The 23,156-nt window shown below is 37.9% G+C and overlaps 1 protein-coding gene across 1 annotated transcript in view; it reads right to left on the bottom strand.

The window, feature by feature from the left end:
• Positions 1-23,156, bottom strand: part of LOC114046911 (GTPase-activating Rap/Ran-GAP domain-like protein 3) — a 196,900-nt gene that overhangs the window by 87,642 nt on the left and 86,102 nt on the right. The window contains exons 12-17 of the mRNA XM_027867524.1: positions 21,963-22,008; positions 20,376-20,482; positions 16,122-16,237; positions 13,983-14,087; positions 10,358-10,432; positions 8,046-8,157 (exon numbers count right to left, since the gene is read on the bottom strand). Coding sequence (XP_027723325.1) covers positions 8,046-8,157; positions 10,358-10,432; positions 13,983-14,087; positions 16,122-16,237; positions 20,376-20,482; positions 21,963-22,008 — 561 coding nt within the window. The remainder of the gene's footprint in view (positions 1-8,045; positions 8,158-10,357; positions 10,433-13,982; positions 14,088-16,121; positions 16,238-20,375; positions 20,483-21,962; positions 22,009-23,156) is intronic.

The raw sequence follows: 23,156 nt of genomic DNA, 5'->3' as shown, positions 1-23,156 counted from the left end.
ATGACAACGTTTTGTGGAGGTATACCTATACTTGAAAATAAAAGGTTCCTTTCTTAGAATTTTGACTTAGGATCATATTGTTAGAATTGGGATGGATCACAGAGGTCATCTAGCCCAACCTCCTCATTTAACATATGAGGAAACTGAGGGCTGGGGAGAGAAAGGGACTTTTACAAGGTTAATCAAAAAGGAGGCAATCTGTCAGACCATACTACATTAGTAAGGGTCAGAGACAGGTTGGATACCTAAGTCTGCTCTGTATCTCATACTCTTTCTATGATACCATACTGCCTCTCTCTCAAGGTGGTAAACATTTTTTTCTCTTGCATTTCATATAGGTGTACCATTTCAATATATACTACTTTTGTACTTCAACTATTCTCTCTATGGGAATTATAAATACTTTACTCTATCCAGGAAAAATAAACATTCTTTTAAAAAAATGAAATAGCTGAAGAAACAATTAAAATGAACAAGTAACAGAAAAGGCAAGTTAACAAAAATGTTTAGGAAGAATATAGATTATGTCTGCCTTAAGGTCTGAATCTAATGAATAAAGTTTAGCAGGGATAATTAAAAAGTCCTTCACTTGTATTTTTAAAAATCAGTAGTTCAAGATGGGGAAATATGTAGAGAGAGAAGTTTCTGAAAAAAGAGCTAGAGGTTTTCATGATCTGTAAGCTCGATATAAATCAAGAGTATGATATGGGAACTCCCAAAACTAAACTAATGGTATTTTTTTTTTCGGTTGGGACTTGTGATTGTTGATGGGAAACTCTGAATGAGTAAAGGCCTTCTACCAGTGCTGAAAATGGTACTCTGAGAGAGTGGCCTGGAATACTGAGAAGTTAAGAGACTTACACAGAGTCACATTCCAAAGTGTTTTACTTGTCTCACATTTAGCTGGTATATGTCAAAAGGCAGGATTTGAACCAGGTCTCCCTGACTTTAAGGCCAATTCTGCCTCTAACATAATCTAGGCTGCATTAATAAAAGCATCATAACCAGAAGAAGGGCCCCAGTAAATCACATTTGGAATACTGTGCTTAGTTTTAAATGCTATGCTTTAGGAAGGATATTGACAAGGTGGAGCCGGTACACAAGAGGGCAACCAGGATGAATAGATTTTGGGGTACATGATAGCTATTTTTAAGTATTTGAAGGACTTTTGTGTCACAGAGGCAGCAGATTTGTTTTGCTTGGTCCTACAGAGCAGAAATGGGAACTAGGGAGAGTCAGACTTTAGCACAGTTTAAGAAACACTGAAGGGGTCACAAGTGGAAAAAGTTTAAGAAGCCCTGGAGAGAATATCTTGAGACATTCCCAAAGTAGAACGTACTGTTTGGAGAAAAACTCAGACTAGATGATGACTTATCGGGATGTTGCAGAGGGGATTTCTGCTCAGGTGCTGGTGTGCCTAAATAATCTCTGAATTCCCTTCCAACTCTGAGATTATGATTCTTTGCCCACACTTACTACACTTAGGATTTCCTTTAGAGTATTTGCTGCTCTTCTAAGTGCCTATTAAGTGTGTTCTCCACCAGTGCACAGAGGAGAGGAAGGATTACTAAATCAATTTCATAAGGGAGAAAATTTGTCCTAAGCTTAAATGAGATCTAGAACAATGTAGATCTAGAATGCTGTAAAAATTCCACAATGACTCTTTTGCCATATTTTTACTTTTTCCTTATTATTTTTTCTATTTCCTTCCTTTCCTTCTCCCTCTCTTCCTCTGAAGCTTCCTTTTCTTTCTCTCTCCTTTTCTCTCTCTCTCTCTCTCCACTGCATTCAAGATTTTCATCAAAAGACTGTTGTTTATTCCTATTTAGAAAAGTTAGGAATATTTCTGAGAGAGGGACAGACATGAAGCTGTCAGAATCATGAAACCTTCACCTTCCAATGCCATACAATTTTAGATCATTTGTAGCAGTCTTATTGAGATCTGGGGTTAGTCATGCTAGTAGCCTTCATAGTTCTGATTAGTCTCTGGACTTTTCTCAGTTACAATTATTAGGTGAAATATTATGAAACTGATGGCAGCCTCTACTGCTGCCAGTCATTCCCCTCTGCTGTCTACCTTAACCTCCCACAAGATAAGGAATTCCTCAGAGATCACTTGAGCCACTTCCTTTGGAGAGCTTTTCTGAAAGAAAGGTGTCATCTCAGGATTCTGCAGTACATTTCCTGTCTCACTGGAGCAATGTGTTATTGGAGTTCAGTTAATGTCTTCTATTAACTGGTTTGGCTGAACCATTATATCATTACTTGTTAGAGGATTTTAGTGCAAAAGGCACTGTGTTTCCATCTTTTATATAATCATGGCGTGAATGAGAAAAAAGTCACTCTAAATAAATGTCATATAACAATTTATATAGATCATGAAATAACAATTTAATATTACAAAAAGCATGCATATATAGCAAGCATGTATTCTATACTGAAAATCTTTTTTCATGTGACTAAAAACTATATATGGAAATGGTTGAAAAAGTTAAGTTTATGGGAACAACAAACCAGGCTAACCTGGTCACATAGAATAATATCTTTCGTCAATCTATTTCATAAATACACAAATTTTAGAATATCTTTTTCTATTAAATAAGAAAAAGTACAAATCAGATTTAATCAGATTTCAGACTTCTCTGAAAATAGTTTTTGCTACTCATGAACTACAAAATTATCTTGGGTAAAAATGGCTTTATGGCAAATAGAATATATCCAGCGCACAAATCTATTAATGAAACTGGTAGAAATGGGACAGTGAAATATGGAACTTACTCAAAATAATATTGGTAGATTCATGGGCTGAAACAATTTGCATGATAAAGACAAGCAAAAAATGAGGAAGGAATTATAAGACACTACAAGCTAAAAGCACATCATTGAGATTCGTCCTGCTTTGTTGCTGCTGGATGTGAGAAAACAGGAAAGCATGATTTTGTAGCGGGCATGTGAAGAGAGTACGAATGCCTATATTTATGCTTTGGTCTATGCATTTAGACACTCCTATTTAACAAAGCCTTCTAATTCAGAAGAAATTAATTTTTTCTTGGCAAGTCATAATAATTCTTAGACTTGTAAGACACACGTCTCCAATTCTAGTTACATAATGAGGATATAAGTAAGATGCATCAAATGATATTTATGAGGGGGTGAGGGTGGAAATGAAAGACAAATCTAATCTATATATCTGAGCAGAAGAGAATTATTAGAGGTTTTCTTTGATTGAGCTTAATATAGGCTAAAATTCAGAAGCAATTCAAATACATGTGTAAATATTTAATGTGAAGGAAAACAGGTACAATTTACCAATACTTCTCTTCAGTAAAGTAGACTAATATAAATGAAATGAGCATTTTTGCCACTAGTTTAACATAAATTACTTGTCCTGGAATGATGGTTATTTTCAAGTTTGTCTTAAGGGATGTTTATAACCACCAATGAGGCTTCAGTAGATTTAGTATTTTATATATAGGGTATAGTAGGCATAGTACTGTGGCTGGAAATGAGAAGAACTGAGATCTAGACATAGTTCTGCTACTCACTAGTTATGATCCTAGACAGACTGCTTGATCTCATTGGAGCTTTGGAGGGTGGGGCTCTACTCCTAGCTCTGCCACTTACTAGTTATGACCCTGGGCAGATTGTTTAATCTCCTTGGGCCTCAGTTTCCTCATCAGCAAAATGAAGAAGTTAGACTATATGATCTCAATAGTTTCCAGTTACAAAATTCTATGATTCTATTAATCTGAACCAAAAAAAATGAGGATTTTCATTATTTTCTCCTAAACTAATAAATATTAAAATTCTGTGATCACTTTGCATTTTCTACAATTAATGAAATGAAAATTCATAAATTCTTAGGAATTCAGCATTTGGAAACATATGCAACTAAAATAGATACTAAAATTTAACCTATTTTAAATAAGGATAGAACTATGTTAGTTCTCCTATATGGCACCTTCATGTATTATAAATCATAGCCCTTACATACATGATAATGTACATAATACCCTATTATAACACAGAAAACCTATAATGTGGATGTTGTCACTGTCCCTTGACCACAGTGTTTTAGGAGGTTTCTATGAAGTTAAAGTATGATCATTAGTTGCATGTATGTGTCCTAACTGCAACATTTGGAAGTCATCATTAACTACAATTTTTGAGTTCATGGCCTCAATAGCAAATGGCAGTGTGGCATTATGGAAAGAATATCACACTTAGAACGATGAAACTTGAGTTCATATACTGGCTCCAACATTCATTAGTTGTGTGACCCTTGAAGACACTTCACTTCTCTGGGTATCAGTTTCTTCATCTATTAAATGGATATAGCAGTCTTTGCACTACCTATGTCACAGGATTGTTGATAATACTTTGTAAATCTTGACAAGACATAGGCGATCATCACCATTATCAAATATTCCCACTAAATGTTGGCCATCTATTAGAAACAAAAGCTAACCTACTCTAAAACTAGATTTTTAAGAGGTATACTGTTTTTCAAGATTTTAAGTTTTGGGATAATATAAATAAAACTATGGGCTCTGGAAAAAATCCTTTTAAAGGTTAATGTTTTTTCAGAAGAAAATATGATCAGTCAAATTTTGTTTTCTGGCACAGACTTATTGCCAAATTGTCCTTGTCTCTAAAAGTATTTGTCTTTGCTCATCAACTATTGGTCAGGAGATATATCATTGTAGTTGACAGCTACAATCCTCAAGATGGCAGATGATATGTCTTTGCCACTAGGCTATGCCTAGTAGATATAGGCTATGCCTATATCATGTATGGAAAGAGGTAAACTCATGCTCTTGATGCCAATCTCTCTGCAGCTTTACTTGTAGGGAATGGCACTGGACTGAAAAAAAGGGTAGAGACTAACAAAGTGCCTGCACTGCACCATATACGGCAATGTTCTACCTCCCTATCACACACAGGAGTATAGTACAAACACTAAATGTTTTCTTTAAGTACTCTTGCCCTGTTGCAAATCTGCTTGTTTCCATAATCCTCTTGAATGCAGGTTCTAAGATTCTGGATCCTTCTTTCAGAAACATAATATTATTCAGGAGATGGAAAGCTATACAAAAATTTAAAGAAGGGCAGGGTAGTCCCTGAGACAATGATTTAATATATCTGTTGGTTTCAGATAAAATCTCTGAAGCTGGCCATGCGGTCACTGAAGAGCTCTACCCACAGATTTCTTTTTGTGTATGGGGACTTGTGACTTAATTGGTGTAGGGAATTCTCAGGAAAGAAATTCCCTGTATGAAAGCAGCTTAATAGCTCCGCCTCAATTTATGGTCTTAGAAGGTTGTCTGGGGGTCACCAAGAAGTTAAATAACTTGCCCAGGGTTGGTTATATAGTATGTACCTCAGGTAAGCCTAGAACTCAAACAGGTATTCCTAGACTTCGTAATTATATGTTATGCCTCTAAAATCCAGAACATCCAGGCCCCCTTCTGCCTTTGGTGAGTTCCTCCTGATGTCTCCATTTTGTGTGTGTGTGAGGGGGCCCAAACTGGCTAACCTTCATTTCTTCCTCAGTTGTGTTTTAGACTTTCCAGACTTCAACATCCCCTCCACCCCATGTGGGTACCTCCTCTTTCTGGCTGCCTTTTGTGTGCTTTCTTCCCCTAACAGGATATAAGCTCCTTGAGCGCATTTTTGCTCTAGTCCTTAGCAAAGCACATAGTAAGTGCTTAATAAATGCTTCTTGACTTTTCTATCCATTATCCTATTTGTTGATACCTCACCATTTTATTTTCTGAGTAAGCAGATATTTGATATATAGTTGGTTCTTTGTTCTTTCCTACAGTTCTCCCTTTCATAATATTTGGTATTTGCAGGGGTCAGAGGGGTAAAGGGCATGGAAAACTGAGGACTGGAAGAAGCACAGTCCCCATGTACGCTGTTGACATCTTAGATTTAAGCAATTCCATCCAGCTATTTTAGAAAATCAGGGAGTTCATAAATAAATGAGGAATGTTTTCTGGAGTATAAGACTCCTGCCTAAACCTGGAATTAGGGTCCCCCTCTGGAAGCTGGAGGATGATGGGAAATTTGCTCTCTGGGCAAGATATAGTGTGGCCAGATGTAGGTAGGAACAGTGATGAGGGGGAATGGTTTCAATAAGTGGACAAGTATGATAGGGATTCCCTTCGAGCAGTGGTACCAAACTCAAAGAGAAACAGGGGCCACTGTATAGGGCATAAGGACCTTTGGCAGTAGAAGGACTTAGAAAACCACATATTAACATTATCTAATTCTACTCTATTTTTATTTATTCTGTTTATTTATTCCAATTATATTTTAACCTAGTTCTGCTGGCCGTGTGTTTGACCCTTCTTACTAATAACAGTAATTCCAGTCTTCTGTCAAACAAAAATAACTGGAGATTTTCCCTTCTGTGTTGGCAAAGACATGCTGGTTAAAAGACAATGGGCAGAGAGAAGGAGAGGGCAAGAGGAGAGAGACAAGGCTCACAATGCTAGCTCACAATGACCAAAGGAGCCATAGCAATGACAGTGCCTGGTGACACCTGCTGGAAGAACTGAGGAACTACCAGAGGGCTCAACACCTACTGAGCCGCTAAGGGAAAGGAATATGTCTATTTAGGACTGTGACTGGGAATTTACACAGATCTTTTGAGAAAAGGTTGCTCCTTAGGAAGTTGTGATCTGTTTTCTAAAGTTTTCTGAGTCAGTAAATAAGCATTTGTTAAACATCTACTACGTGCCACGTACCTTGCTAAGCACTGGAGAAACAAAGAAGGGCAAAAAAACAGTCCCTGCCTTGAAGGAGTTCACAGTCTAAAGTGGGAGACAACAAGAAGATGTACAAACAAACTATATATAGGATAAATTGGAAATGTTCAACAGAGGGAAGGCACTAGAATTGAGAATCAGGAAAGGCTTCCTGTAGAAGGTGGGGTTTTAGCTGGGACTTGAGGGAAGCCAGGAAAGCCAGGAGGCAGAGATAAGGAAGGAGGGCATTTCAGGCCTGGGGGACAGCCTGAGAAAATGCCGGGAGTACAAATGAGACATGGAGTGTCTTGTGCTAGTAACAGCAAGAAGGCCACTGTCACTGGATCTAACAGTACTTGGGGAAGTATGAAAAGACTGGAAATACTGGGGGTGGAGCTGGGCTAGGTTATGAAGGGCTTAAATGCCAAGCACAGGATTTTTTTATTTAATCCTAGAGGTAATAAGGAACTACTAGAGTTTATTGAATAGGGTGGGGTGTGTGTGTGTGTGTGTGTGTGTGTGTGTGTGTGTGTGTGTGTGTGACATGATTAGGACTAGAGCTTTAGGAAAATCACTTTGGTGGCTGATAAAACTTTCCTTTTTTTTTGATATTGTGAATTCTGTGCTACTGAGGGGAGTTAGAGAGTGATTTTTCTAGGTTTCAGGTACAGGAGGTGGTGGGGGATAATGAATGGGAGGTAGTGAGAGAAGTGAGAAATCTTCCTGAAGTGTACCTGAATCTTTCATATTGTGAGGGCCTCTGCACACAGGTTACATATGCATTAGCTGGTGGTTGTTTTTGTTTTTACATTTTAGCTGTGATTTCTTCATATTGCTTTCAAAATAAAGCAATTTTAATAAGAAAATGAGAATTTATAGAATTTCTTAACAAGTTAGACTGAAGGGAAAATCCAGTCATTTAGTCTATCTAATTTTACAGGTGAGGAAATTGAGGTCCAGAGAGGTTGAATGATTTGCCTAATGTCACACAGGTAGCAAAAAGCGGAGCCAAAATTCAAACTTAGGTGTTCTGTCTCCAATTCCAGTGTTCTCTTTCCACTAGACTACTGGTTAAATGATTTGCTCAAGATCACACAGTGAGGGCCAGAGTAGAGACTTGAACTTTACCCTTTGACTTTAGGGCCAGGGTTCTTTCTACTATATTGTATTTAATTCTATGCTAACCTCACTAAGGTACAGAGTAGTTTAATAGCCTAAAATGAATCACATTCATCATTGTCAGAAAATCTGTCACACAAATATAGACATTTATAGGAGCAACTACTCACTAACCATCTACTAGCAAGACGCCAGCATCTGTAGAGACCAGCAAGGCCTGGCCCCAGGAATCTGCGCATACAGCTTCATGAGGAAAATTACTGCAGAAACACTGGGACTCCCAAGGCTACGAGACAATACAAGCATTGAATAGTAAGTGCACCCGAAAAATCAAACCACGGCTTGTCAATGGAAATGTTCAGTACCATGGCTGAAACAGTAACACAGATGCCCTTATTGAACACTTCAAGATTTAAAAAGGATTAGGAATTTATTAATTTTCTTGAGGAGAAAAAACTCCTTTCAATTAATTCATTAGAAGAAATCTATTAACATGTTTCTGTGGCTGTGAAATATGTTTTCCTATATTGTTGATTTAACCCATTTTGCAATTTCTGGGGGAGTCAAAAACTTTACAGAAATTAACTACATGAAGAGATAGTTTCTCTTTCCCCTTGAAGTTGGATCAATTGATGTACATTTTCAGGGGGAGATGAAAGATGTTTGGCTTTCATTTCACCACGAAATGATACCCCACAACTTTGTATTAAATGAAAGAGTGAATGTATAGTGCTTTGCAAACCTTAAAGCACTATATAAATGTTAGCTATTATTATTATTTGTAAGAAAAAAAGTCTGCCTCCTGTGTTGCTGATTCAGCAAAAATATCAAATCATACATCACACATGAGGTTGATTCTATTTAAATAAAACTGCTTCTTGAGCGACTTAACATTACAAAATCTAAAAGAGAAAATTAGCAATGCTTATAGGAAAAGGGCCCATGAAAATACCTATATTCCTTCAAACAGAATATTTGAACTGTGTAGACTGTTTTTCTTAAGTTAGACACTCAGTTTCATTTCAAACAGAAAGTACCATTTCTCATGTAGCCACTATACCTACCTTTAGACAGGTCAAGTTACATCATAGTCGTTCAGGGGCCTTCCTTGGGAGTGTTAATAATTCTTTTGGGTGGTAATTAACTTTCAAATCATATTGCTTAGGTTCTGAAGTGTCCAGACCCAAAGGTCAGAGTGAGTTTGGGACGACCTTGATTACCCCAGCCAAAATATAACACTGTATCTTTATTTTTGCTTTCACTGAGACACTGGTGTCTGAGAATGGTTTCCTTATGTATGTAAAACTATAGGATGCTTATGTGTGTATGCATGTGTGCGTGCGTGCATGTGTGCACTTTTATAGCAATAAAAATGAAATGGCCACTGAGGGGCTACTGCATATAATTATTAGGCCTCGGGGTAGAGGCACTTTCAGAAAAATAAAGCAATTTTTCCATATGTAAAGTCAGAGGCAATTGCCAAACATCAAAAAAGAACCCCACTGATTGGCGAGATGCCCTTTTTGGATTGGTCTTTTGATGAATACAAAGATTAGATGGTAGAAGAAAGAAGCTATAGAACTGCTCTCTAGCAAAGGCAGTGCCTACTTCTAATGAAAGTTTAATTTATTTTTCATGGCTAAGTTGTTATTAACTTGTAGAGGAGTATTTTAATGAGGCCATGAGGTAAAAACTCAGCTCATTTATTTTTATGCCTTAGACTGTGTAGTAATCTTAATACACAAGCTAAGACTTAGCTTCCCTTGGCTAAGTCCAAATACTGAGAGTTTGTGTGACTGTAGCTCACAAAATGAGGGCTCTCCAGGAACTTGACAAAATGATTCTCTCAGGACTAATCCAGGTCAAGTTGTTTTGAAAGCCCAGTTATGCTTTAGCATCCAAAGGCACATGCAGACAAGAGGCAACTCAAACCGATAGACTTTTCTGTATTTATTAGAGTCTGAAGTCTTGAAGTACCAAGGGAAAGAAAGCCAGTGGAGGTTCTTAAGGAGGGGAATGATTTAAGAAGGGTGTTTGCTTCATGCCAACTTTCCCTTTGTGAAAGAGCTGGTATCAGGTGCTAGGGATAAAGAGACAAATAAAACTTAATCCCAGCCCTCCAGGAATTTAAAGTCTAAAAGTGGGGATAAGACATGAATAAAAATAACTGTGCCACAAGGGAAAGTGTGGTAAGTTTACAGAAGTTCAGAAAGAATGCTCTGATAAACTCTAGGCAGGCCACAAGAAGACCAACTGGGACATATGAGAAAAGCATATGGGAGACCAGCAGCTAAATGCTGAAACAAACAGTTTGAATTGCCTCTGATAGTTCATTTGACTTCTAGCCAGTATGATTTCTGAATTGTTTCTGATCATGTGTCAGGAACATCTTTATCTTCTACCCCAGCAAAAATTTCATTTCTCTGAATAATTTCAATGTGTACAATGTACACCTGCAGACTAACATGAAAATATTATCAACTCACCTCTTTTTTACAGAGACCTGAAGTGGCCAAGCTAGTTGGAGCATCCCCTCTCACGATGGTTTTCAGTTTCAGTGCCTTAACAGGACAGATAGCTCGTTTAAGGTGTGTTCATATTCAGTTTAGTGAGAGAAGGATAAAAGGTTATAATCTGAACAATGACAACAGTTGACATTTACACGGTGGCTTTTCAGTTCAACAAAGTGCTTTCATAGTCATCACCTCTTTTTAATTTTCATAACAACTCTTTGAGGGAGGTAGTGCAAACATTATTATTCCCATTTTACAGAAGAGGAAACTGAGGCTTAACTAATTTGCCTAAGGTCATAAATCTGGTAAATGATGGAACCTGAACTTGTCTCCAAAGTCCATTCATCATAAGAAGATGGGTAATTTTAGGTTCAAGTATTCAAATGCCCTGTACTGTTCTCTTAGTGAATTTGGATAATACAGCTATTTTCTAGCAAGTTTTAAATAGTCACGATCTCTTTACATTGTATTATAACATAACTCAAATGTTTCAATTAATTTGCATTCATTAGTACATTGGTGCCTCTCACTCCAACAAATGTTAATTATGTGCCTACTACGTGAAAGGTATTGTGCTCTGTGCTGAAGATACAAAGATGAAAAAAAGGTAGTCACTACCCTCAAGAAGCATGCTATTGACCAGAGGATCTACATGATGATTATCAAATAAGTATTACAAGATTAGAGTGTGATAGAAGGAAAAGAGAAATCTAGAGTTTGGTGAAGATTTGAGAGCAAGAATACTTTAGCTGAGAGAAGCAAAGATGACTTCATGATGGGGTAGCATGTGAGCTGGACCTTGAAGGAAAAGAAGGGATTCACCATTGAGGGATTTTTGTAAAGAGAGTCAGCTCTCCCATGTTTGTGCAAATGCATAAAGGCAGGAGGTGGCAGGATGAACTATGGAAATAATTAGCAGTCTAATTTGATTGAAACCTAAGAGTATATTAGAAGTATGAAATCGGCCTGGGAAGGAGGATTGAAAACAGGCTGTCAATGACCTTCAATGTCAAGCACAGAAATCTTTTATGGACAACAGGTGGATGCTGAAGGTTTATAAGCAGGGTGTGACAGAGTTAGAGCATGTATCAAGATGATGATATGTTGAGCAGCTTTGTGAAATATATCAATCAATCAACTGGCTGGGGAAGAGTCAAGAAGCAGGGAACTCCACTAAACTGTGGATAGGAGGCTATTACACCAGTTTAGGTGAGAGATGATGAGGGCTTGATCTAAGGCAGTTGAAGAGTGAGTAGAGAAGGTTGGGATGGATACAAGAAATGGAGAGGAGGGAGGATTGACAGAACTTGACTCCTAACAGGATGTGGAAGGTGAGGGAGAGAGGAGAGTAAAAAATGACCCTGAGGTTTTGAATCTGGGTGCCTGAAAGGATGGTGTCTCAGATAAAAGCAAGAAGCTGGGGGAGAGCCTAGTTTCTGGGAGGAGAAGGAGGAATTCAGTATTGAACATGTTAAATTTGAGGTGCTGGTGGGAATGGAAATGTGGGACTGGAGCTCTGGGGAGAGGTTGGGAGGTAGATTCAATTCACTTCAGGGAAGCCAACTATGTGTAAGACATTATGCTAAGTGGTAGGCTAAGCTAGGGATACAGAGACAGAAATGAAAAAAAAAAGTGTCTGGCCTCAAGGAGCTTACATTCTACTGAACTGTGGAACTGTAGATTTTATTAGATATGTAGATTTAAGAATCACTGGTAGAGAGGTGGTAATTGAATCCATGGGAGCCCATGAGATCTAAAAGTGAGAAAATAGAGAAGAAAAAGATGCTGACGATTAAGGCTTAAGTGATCAATTAATCAACATTTATGAAATGCCTACTATGTGCTAGATACTAAAGACCTTACATCTCATTGGGGCAAACAATACATATACATACAAATAAATAGAAAATATATACAAAAAACATAAAAGGTAATTTGGAGGGTGGTATCCTTGGAGCTGGGTGGGGGGAAATCAGGAAAGCCCTCATATAGGAGGTGATGGCTGAACTGTGCTTTGAGGGATGCTAGAGAATCTAAGTGGTGGAGGTAATGAGTGTATTCTAGGCATGGAAGACAGACTCATGAGAAGAGAGATTGAACGTGGGAGAACAGATATGGGCCACTCTGTGTAAGGAATAGGAAAGAAGTCCAATTTGGCTGGGCCATAGAGTGTGTGAAGGGGAGTACTGTGTAATAAGTCTGCAAAAGTGGATCAACACCAGACTGTGAATGTCAACTAGAGGGGTTTGTATTTTATCCCAGAAGAAAGAGGGAGCCACTGCGACTTTCTGAGCAACAAAGTAACATATTTAGATTTACACTTTAGGACTCTCACTTCGGCAGCTGGGTGGAGGACAGACTGGAGATGGGGGAGACTAATGAAGAAGTTATGTCAATAGCAGGATAAAGGTAATGAGGGTATGAAGTAGAGTAGCAGCCATGTGAGTGGAGGTAAGGGGACAGAAGCAAGAGATACTGTGCAGACAGAAGACTCTGCGCTTGATTGGATATGGGGAAGTCAAGGGTGACTCTGAAGTTGTGAACATAAGTCACCAGAAGGATTGTGGCGCTTTGGACAAAAAAAAGTGAAGTTAGGAAGACGGGTGGAGTTGGGGTTCAAACGTAATGAATTTTATTCTGGATGCATTGTGTTTGAGATGTCTTTAGGATATCCTGTTTGAAATGTCTAATAGCAAGTAACATGGGGATGGAGTGAAGGGGAGAGAAAGGCTAGTTCTATAGCTCTGGGAGTCATCTGAGTAGAGATAACTGAATACTTGGGAGCTTATGAGATCACTGAGTCATCATCAAAGTCATCATTTGATCTTCATCAAAGAAAAGAGAGGAGGCCCAGGACAGAGCCTTAGGGGTACACTTATGAATCAGTAAAGGAAAGGAAGAAATAGTCAGGTAGATAGGTAGGAGGTGAACCAAGAAGAGTACAGTCAACAAAGTCAAGGGAAGAAAGAATGTCAAGAAGGAACGAGTAGCCAGCAATGTCAAATGCTACAGCAAGACCAAGAAGGATTTGGCAGCTCAGAGACCAATGGCTACCTTGGAGAGAGCAGTTTCAGTGAAGTTTTGGGAATGGAAATCAGACTGAGGGATTGAAGCATGAATGTGTGGTGAGGAAATATAAGCAGTAAGTGTGTACTATGCCTTTTTAGAAGCTTAGAAGTGAAAGAAGGAAGAGATATAGGATGATATAATAACTTGAGATGATATTGAGGAAAGTGCTTTGTAAACCTTAAAGCCTCAGGGAAATAGAAATTATTATTATTATTTCTTAAGTACTATGTCCACTATATACTGATCTCCCATTAATAATACTCCCTCTACATATACAAGTAATAAAACCATGAAGTCCATTTCACATATATATTACCCAAACTATTTGATGGAATATTGCAGGTATCAGATATGACTTTTGAAGCCTATCTTACCATACCACTTACAGTAATCCCAGGGGGACCCACTTAAATGGCCTGTACTATTTTATGTGAGCCTTAAAAAAAACCCACTAAAATTTCAGACATTTTGGAAAATTCAGTTTGAAGAGACTGCCTTGATGCAGAAGTCATTTCTAAATGAAACTTACCTGTCCGATTCTAACAAACTCTGCCTGACGGGCTTCCTCTTTCTTCCGGGCTGACTTGGGTGACTCTGGTAAGACATCACTAAAAGATCGTCTATTAAGCATGTTCTAAATAAAAGGAAACAAGTCAGTGCAGCAGTTTGGTGGTGGTGGTGGAGGGAAGAGCACAGGCTTTAGGATCAAAAGGCAGAGCTCTGAATTCAGTTTCTGCTACCTTAGTATCAGTGTGACCTTGAGCAAATGACTTACCTTCTCTGGACCATAGTTCTCCTTATCTATATAAGGATCTATATTAGGGATCTTATATGATCCCTCTAAGGTTCATCCCAGCTCTAACCCATGATGCTATAATGACTAATTGAGGATATTATTCTAAGGTCTTGTCCTAGGTCTCTGCTTATTTCCTCTGAATTGTCAGTATTATTAGCAGAGTTAGGATCAGACCCTAAGTTCTGTCCCTAAGCAATGTAACCACCGAGAATGGAACTATCTGATAATAATGATTCACATTTCTATGGTGATTTAAGGTTTACAAAGTCCTCCCTCAAAAACAACCCTCTAAATTAAGTAACACAAATATTATCTTCATTTTACAGATGAGCAAACTGAGGCTGAGAGAAGGGAAGTAAATCACCCAATTTCACACAGTTAGTGTCAGAATCAGATTTTGAGCAGGAAGCTAAGTGGCACAGTGGATAGAGTGCTGGCTCTGGAGTCAAGAGGACCCGAGTTCAAATCCAGCTTCAGACACTTATTAGCTGTGTGACCCTGGGCAAGTCACTTAACCCTGTTTGCCTCAGTTTCCTCATCAGTAAGATAAGCTGAAGAAGGAAATGGCAGATCACTCCAGTATCTTTGCTGAGAAAACTCCAAAAGGGCTCAGAAAGAGTTGGGCACAGCTGAAACAACTCAACAACAGTTTTTGAACACTGGTCTCCTGACTTCAAGTTCAGTATTCTTCCCAATACACCATGAATCTCCAAAGTCTCTTCCAACTTTACATCCTATTCTATTTTTCATAGGCTATAATCCTTAAAATATAAATTATATGAATTTACACTGACACAATTATGATTTATTGGTATCAAATAAAGGATAAAACAAGGATATGTATGCTAGAAAAGGTATTTGCCATTGTTATGGAGATCTAGCATAATGTCAAAGTTAAAACAAATATTCCCTATAGATGATAAGGAACTAGAGATGCTTCTGTTTGTGTTTGTGGGTGATATTGTGCTAGTTATCTGGAGTCCTAGAACACTCTAGAGCCATAACCATTCAAAAGAGTTTAGCTTAACCATCCACACAGGCAAGATTAAGTAGATGAAGAATGCTTATGATACAGATTATGACATGTAGTGATATGGAAAATGGACAGAATTCATCCATTAGTATAAATATCTTGGACAGACAGTGCAAATGGATGAATTGGGCCCATAACTGAATAAGAGAAGAGCAAGTTGGATTGCCTTTGGGAAACCACAAAGCTCCTTTAAAGAACCAGAAACAAAAGAAACAAAGGTCTATCTTTTTGGTATCAATATTATGCTGGTTGTTGTATGTCTGTGGCCCATGGAACACTATAGTTACAGAATTAATGCATATCACTCAAAGGGCAATAGATGGGTGTGAGCAGGTTGCAGTGCATAAAAAATAATGAAGAAAAATAGAAAAAAAGAAATCATCAATAAAGTATATAATAACAATTTTTTTAAAAGATGGGCTGGTTATATGGCAAAAGTGAGGCATAACTGATAGGCCATATATTCCACTGTTCTCTTGCAATGTCAGGAGAAAGTGAGAAAACTACATAATTGAATATCTATGGTGAATTTATGGGAGGAGTGAGAGAACCATTGTGCAGGACGGTTGTCTACCTGGCATGGGCATTGTTGGCAGGAATGTCCACATTAATATGATCACAAATTTATTTGAGAACTACTTATCACAAAATACACCATTACCTTACTGATAGCGTGAAGATAATTCTACACCTTTTACAGTCATTGTTCAGTTTTAATTTTAAGAATGGAGGCAACTAGTCAACTTTGCTAACTCAAAAACCTTTTGCTTGAATTCCTCTTTCTGAAGTTCTGTTCAACTAACTCAGTTCCTATAAGAAGGTGAGGACCTATGTGTTACCTTGTGCAGATCTGGCATCAGATCCTGATATAAAGATCGAATCAACATATCCAGAGTTCGCTGTCGTTTCTGGGCAAATGTTGGAGTTTCCAAGGTAGCTTTTTCACCATTAATTACTAAAATAAAACAAATTTAAGAGGGAATACAAAAAGAGTAAATCAGAAATTAAATACCCCAAAATCTCCAATGAACATTTAAGTGCTTAATATGTGCAAGACACTGGTTTAAGTGCTGGGGATAAAAAACAAAAACAAAAGTCTCCCTGCCCTCAAGGAGCTTACATTCTACTGAGGGATACAACACAAATACAAATAAAGACTGCCTCCTTTAGGAAGTTTTCCTCAATTAACTACTTCTAATTCAATGATATTACTTTTCCTTTTAGATTACATGCCTTTAATATGCTACTTTTCTTATTATACTGTAAATTCACAGAACACAGAAATTATATCTAATAATTAATATTAGCTTTTTTCCTCATAGTACTCGGTCATTACTGAAAGGGACTGAGCTAACAAGATGTAACTTAATGGAACTAAAGGTAAAGATTTCCTCCACTAAAATCCTTCTTTGATGCCTCATTACAGTGTGGCAATGATGCTGGGCTTTTGAAGGCTATACCAGTGAGGCAAAAGCTCTGTTAGTTCCAAATGGGCTGGAAAGGCTTCAGGTATCAGCCCAGAACCCTATGGGATCTGAAAATCAGTCTAGTTACATAGATACTCATCACTAGAAGACTGGTTATTTGTTGGTGATTTTTTTTTTCAGCCAAAACATTCACACAGTCTATTCTAGTGTAAAGGGATTACAATCTGCATTAGTGGAGGGTGTACTTATATCAATAAAACCATAGGTCCCTAAATTAATGTCATAAATAATGTCATAAAATTCTATATTTTGGTTAAAAAAAATCAGTTGCACAAACACAGGGAGGGAGACCTGGCTTAAGAGCATTTTATATAAAAATAACCTGATAATCGACAGATATTAGCTAGTCAACACCACCTTATGTTTGTGTATGCCATTTTAGAGTTTTCAAAGAGCTTTCAGAAGCATAATTTCATTTGAGCCTCAGAAAAGTCCTGCACGCTCAGCAGAGTTGGTATTATGATCTCCAGTTAACAGTCACGAATGCCAATAAAAATGTAGAGGGCTTTAAAAATTAAACTGAGGGTCAAGGGAAGATAAAATAAGGTATAATACCGCTATTTAGAATGGCTGAGATAATGACAGAAGATGATTGAGAGAAAGCAGAACTACTCAATGCATGTTATTTCTGTTTTCTTTATCAAGGAGAACGATCTTAAAACTGGAAAGGCAAGGGTGGCAGTGATTACTAGGGAACTGAAGTTAAACAAAAATGAAGAGATTGTGAGATAGTACCTGCTTCCTTCAACGAATTCAAAATATCAGGCCTGGATGAACTACAGTAGATGTGATTGCTGAATTGCTATAAGGGTTATCTCCAAGATAGTACTTAGAAAACTGGAAAAGTGTCATAGGACAGAAGGCAGACAGATGTCTGAATGTTTGATAAAAGGATGATGGTAGAGTCTTCATACTCTAAGCCAAGGAACTTGATAGGAGGAGAGAAAAAGATCATGTATGAGGACAGAAGAGTTTTGAAGTGGAAAAGAGAAGGTCTGATGGTGCCCATATGAGGTAGCTTCAGTCTCTTCAGGCAAGAAAGAGATGAGGTGATCTGCTAAGAGTATGGCACAGGCCAGCAGTGGGATGGGGAGAGATGACTGGAGAAAATAATTAAAATAGGAACTAGGGGAAATCACTAAGGAGCTACTGAAAAATGAATCAAAGGACTGTGAAAAAGCAGGGAGGGGCTACAAGAGGTTAAGTAACTTGAATATGCATCAGTTGAAATCACTGGTGCTTCATGACTTCCACCAGCAGCATTTCAGGAACGTCAGTAAAGTAGGTGAGGATAACCAAAGATTGGGAATGAGCATAATTTGATATAGTAGGTCAAAGGGATGATAGAATGGAGGGCTGTAGTGAACACATTACTGAAATAGCTAAGTATAGGGTCCAGGCAGGTAAAGAAATAAAAGAAACAAAAACAAGAGTGTTAGACTGGAAAAATGCAAAGATATTGAAGAAACAGAGATCATAACGAGGATTAAACTCAACTTTGTCTAAGACTGAAGGAATGGGAGAGGTGGAAGGACTAAATGTTGTATTTGTGGAGAGGGATTTCAGAAGATATTAGAGGTAGAGCAACTTCAAACGCTGGTGAGGTCGATGGTATGATATTTAAGTGGTTACCTGCAGTAGAAAGATATAAAGGCTACTAGGGTTAACTGAGGTTGAAGAACCATAAGGTAGATGGATTATCAATGTGGATCTTAAAGTCACCAAACATGATAGTGGAAGATAGGATGGATACAGAAACTAGACAAGATGGTGTATTGTAGGAAGAGCAATCTGGCAACAATGTGCAGCTATCTGGAATATTCAACTAACCAAAGGACTCATTCACTTAGTTTTCTGGATAGGTGGAAGTTTGCTACAAATACCATGTATTGTGAATGTCACTCTTATGAAAGTCAAGTTGTTTTTTTTTTTAAACTACTTTGTATCTATTGGGTGGCCTCTCCTTTAAGCAACAGGTCTGAGACAAGCAATCTGGAAGAACTGTCACTTGCCATTTTTAGCTGCCCTACAGATAGAAAGTAGATGCCAATGTTGTTAACTGTGTAGATTTCCAAAGAACAAAAATTGTAAACTCCCACAATATTAACATTTTAATTTATAAATCATATACATGTTCTAATGTTTTCTTGCTTCAATTTTTATTGAAAAATGTACTGAAATACATAGACTAGATTAGAAGGAGTGATTCCAGAAGACACAGGTGAGGAGTGAGAACATTCCAGGCATGGGAGTCAGACTGTGCAAAGGCATGGAGACAGGATATGGAAAATCATATATGGGGAACAGCAAAGCCAGTATGGTTGAAGCATAGAGTATATAAGGGGGAGTAATGTGTGAATGGCCTGTAAAGAAAGACTGGAATCACCTTGTGAAGGGCTTTATATGCCAAACAGAAGAGTATGTACTTTTAAGTGGCAACAGGGAGTCATGGAAGCTTCTTGAGCAAGGGTGTGACAGTCAGACCTGTGCTTTAGGAATATCAATTTGGAACACGTATAGAGGATGGAAGGGAATGGGGAGAGACTGGATGCTGGGTGATCAATAGGAAGGTACTGCAAAATGAAAGGTTGACTAGGTAAGGATAAGGTGTGGAAAAGGAAATGAGGAATAAGAAAATGATTCCAAATTATACAGGAAAACCTTTCCTAGTTTTGACACTGAAAGAGTAAAAATTCCTAGTGGAAGTTTCAGAGGATTGACAAGAACATTCTCAAATGGGCTGGCAAGGTGGAATAGTGGGAAGAACATTGGTTTTGGAGTCAGAGGGCCTTGGTACATCATCCTAAAACTCTGTTCTTATAACCTAGGGATCTTGGGTGAGTTTCTTATAAGCCCCAAAGTCCTCCTCTGTAAAATAATGGGGTTGGACTGAATGATTTCTAAGGTTCCTTCAAAATCTAATGTTTATGATCCAAACTTTTCTTTAAACTCTAAACTGCCACGTTAAGCAGTCAGTCTAACAGGAAAAAAATTGGGGGGAGTGGGGAAAGTCACAAGTTTGCCCTTTGGAAAGGGGAGGTTGGGCAAAATATATAAAAGAGAATATATATCAGTAAATACAGTATATAATTCGGAAGATCTGTCTGTGAGTAGAATCAATCCCAATCCACCACTGAAAAATAACCATTTACACTGATTTATCTTGATTCAGGTCTCAGGAACCACTCACAACCTCAAACTTAATCACAATCTTCTCACACAATTCCCTAAGCCTTGGTCCCCTGCCAAACCCACACATATATCCACAAGGACAGTCATACACTAAAGCAAAAACAGAGATGGACAAACCGAGGACAAAGTGTAAAGAAAGGTACATGACTTGATGGACAGAGAAGAGGTAAATGGAGAGGTAGAGAGGTCAGATGATCTGTATGGGTAGGACAATGGGTAAGTAGTCAGCAAAACACCCACAGAACAATTGCAGAAAATTAAAAACTACTTTACAAAAAGTTTTTACAATGCATGGAGATGCATAAGAGAGATGAAGTTGCCTTATGAAGTCTCATGAAATAAAATGGCATAATACATTGTGACGTAGACCAAATAAGGCTTCCAAAAGGACCTAAAAAAAAAAAAACAACTTACATTTCACTAGCAAAAAGTCCCTGAATTCCTGGTGATCTGTAAACACAGGTGGGGATGGCAAGGGTGGGCCAAAAAGGGGCACACTTTCTTCTGAAAATATTTTCAGCCTATGGAAAGAACATTTTATAATTAATTGGACCTCTTTTCTCTAAAGCACTGACTGTACACACCAGAATTTGTTATGTTAAAAAAAAACCCAATTCACATCATATAGGGCTTTCTGGTTTACAAATTGGTTTTCTCGCAACTTTATGAGTAAGCTAGTGAAAGGATTATTGTTCCTGTTTTACAGAGGAGGAAACTGAGTCTCACAGAGAAGTGACTTGTTAGAGGTCATACAGAGAGTAAACAAGAACAGGATTCAAACCCAGGTCTTCAGCCTCCAAGACTAGCATGTTTTCTACTACTTCTACTGTCTCACACTACTAATTAGTTCAACATTCTTCTTTCTATGAGATTTGTATAAATTATGCTTTGTGTGGTACTTTGAGAATACTTCTATTTCTTATCCCACCTGAGAAGCTTCTTTGGGGCATAGAGAGCATTTTCTTCTACGTTCAGTGGTCCCATTCAATTCAATTCAACCAAACATTTATTGAATACCTACCATATACAAGACTGTGCTTGTGGTGCTAAGACAACGCCATGCAGCCTATAAGTGTTCAATAAATATTATTGGTTTAATATAATAAGCCTTCAGTAATGTTTTCCTCTGAGACCTCATCTGGGGGGTGGAGATGACTCTGGGTTCTCAAAGCCTGTGGCATGAAACTCAAAATTTAGACAGTTCCTACTGAGGTAGAAAGGCTTCAAGTATGGATCCAAATATAAATCCTGTGTCTATCATCTGAGGTTTAGCTGAGGTAAATTAGTAAAGCTCATCCCCAGAAGTTGGACATCAGGTGATGATCTACTTTGACCATAGAGTAATTAGACTGTCTACTCAAGGCTTAAGAGGAGGCAGGTGTGATCTGCATCAGTGAAGCATCACCAAATCACCCAGGCAAAATTAAAGCTCCTTAAAGAATTTGAAATGTGAGAATGAAAGGCTAAGGCAACAAGGATACACACCAGGGGGAAGGGAAAGTCAACTCTAGCTAAGTCAAACTTTCCTCATTATGATGTGTAACAATTTCCTGAAACACAAACACTTTGCGTCCGAGATTTGGAGCACAGAACGAGTCTTCAATAAACCTTCCTTTTTTTTTTTTTTTTTTTTTTGTTTTGTTTTGTTTTGTTTTGGCTAGGCAATCGGGGTTAAGTGACTTGCCCAAGGTCATACAGCAAGTTAAGTGTCAAGTGTCTGAGGCTGGATTTCAACTCAGGTCCTCCTGATTCCAATGCCAGAGCTCTATCCACTGTGCCACCTAGCTGTCCCTAATAAACCTCCCTTTCCCAAAGAGATGATGACCCTAATCAAAAGCTACTATACTTGGGTGGCTATTCCAAATAAGTGCAATCAATATAGTAGAAATTAAATCAATGGCTTAAGAAATTTTAATAGCAAGAATCTGATTAAAAGCAATGTTGGCTTCAAAAATAAGTGTAAGAAATAAAGCAAATAATTTGGTTAAAGTTATAACCTACCTGAAGTTGTCATTTTGTTGATTATACCTCACTAAGGCAAAAATATCTGCCATGTTAGTTAAAGAAATTAATCAATGATTTTAAGTGGTAACAATGATAAATTTTTTCTTAGAAAAAAATCACTCTACTGATGAAAAAACAGAATAGGTATGGCAATAGTACTGCTTTTCTGCCTAGTACTTCATATAATTCAATCTTTACATACTTGAATCATGATAGCAATTTTTTTCAAACAGATGGAGGAAATCAGCGGTCCAAGGAAACAAGATTGTTAGATTGCTACATCAGTTTTGATTAGGCTCATTCTCTGGGTAAGGAGTTTATAATACTTCTCAATCTATCAGAAAAGCAATATTAATGAAGTTTCTTGATAGGAACCATACTGTCCATGAACAACAGATCAACCAAAAAGCATCTGTTAATCAAATATTATGTGTCAAGTCCTGTGGACACAGAGACAAAAATGAAATTATTCCTATTTTCAAGGAGTTTACATTCTATTGGGGGAATCAACTACATGCATATAAATACATAAAACTGACACATAGTAAATACAGGTTAATTTTAGGGTGGAGGAATAAAAAGCATGGGGAGCATGTAGAAGGCGATGTTTGAGCTGAGCTCTGAAAAAGGAAAAAAAAGCTGGGATGAATGGGAACAAAGCTATGAATGAGATGAGATCCCTCAAAGAATAATGAAATCCTAAACATACTACAATGCCCATATTTACTCACATTTCAAGTAGGAAATTAAGAAAAATGCTTTTCCTCCATAATTTCTCCCACCCCAATTCCCCTTCCCTCCATCCTGCTTGGCAATAGCATTCCCAGAATCATCATACTTTGATGGAATCCTCCACCAGGTCATCCCAGGCTATGGCAGTGTCACACAGCATCTGACAGGCTTTATTACCAAGTTGAAAAGGTTTTGCTCAATGATCAACTGCTTCTATTCTGTGAGGACTACACTAGAAAATTCCAGAGAGACTCATCCTCAGATGACTGATTACAGGCCCAATGTTTTTTGGTGATGGTGACCTATAAAACTGATAAAAATTCCAAAGCACTCTTCGTCCTGCAGCTCTCTTCTGCAGTGATGGTGGAAGAGTAGCAAAAAGGTTCAGAAGGTCCAAAGAGTATTATTTTTCTTGGACAGTTTACAAATAATTTAACGCTGGCATTTTAAATGTACCAT

The sequence above is a fragment of the Vombatus ursinus genome, unplaced genomic scaffold (assembly GCF_900497805.2).
Source record: "Vombatus ursinus unplaced genomic scaffold, bare-nosed wombat genome assembly UNPS02014786.1, whole genome shotgun sequence".
Taxonomy (NCBI): Eukaryota; Metazoa; Chordata; class Mammalia; order Diprotodontia; family Vombatidae; genus Vombatus; species Vombatus ursinus.
Note: the sequence above shows the minus strand (reverse complement) of the source record. Positions and strands in the feature narration are given on the sequence as shown.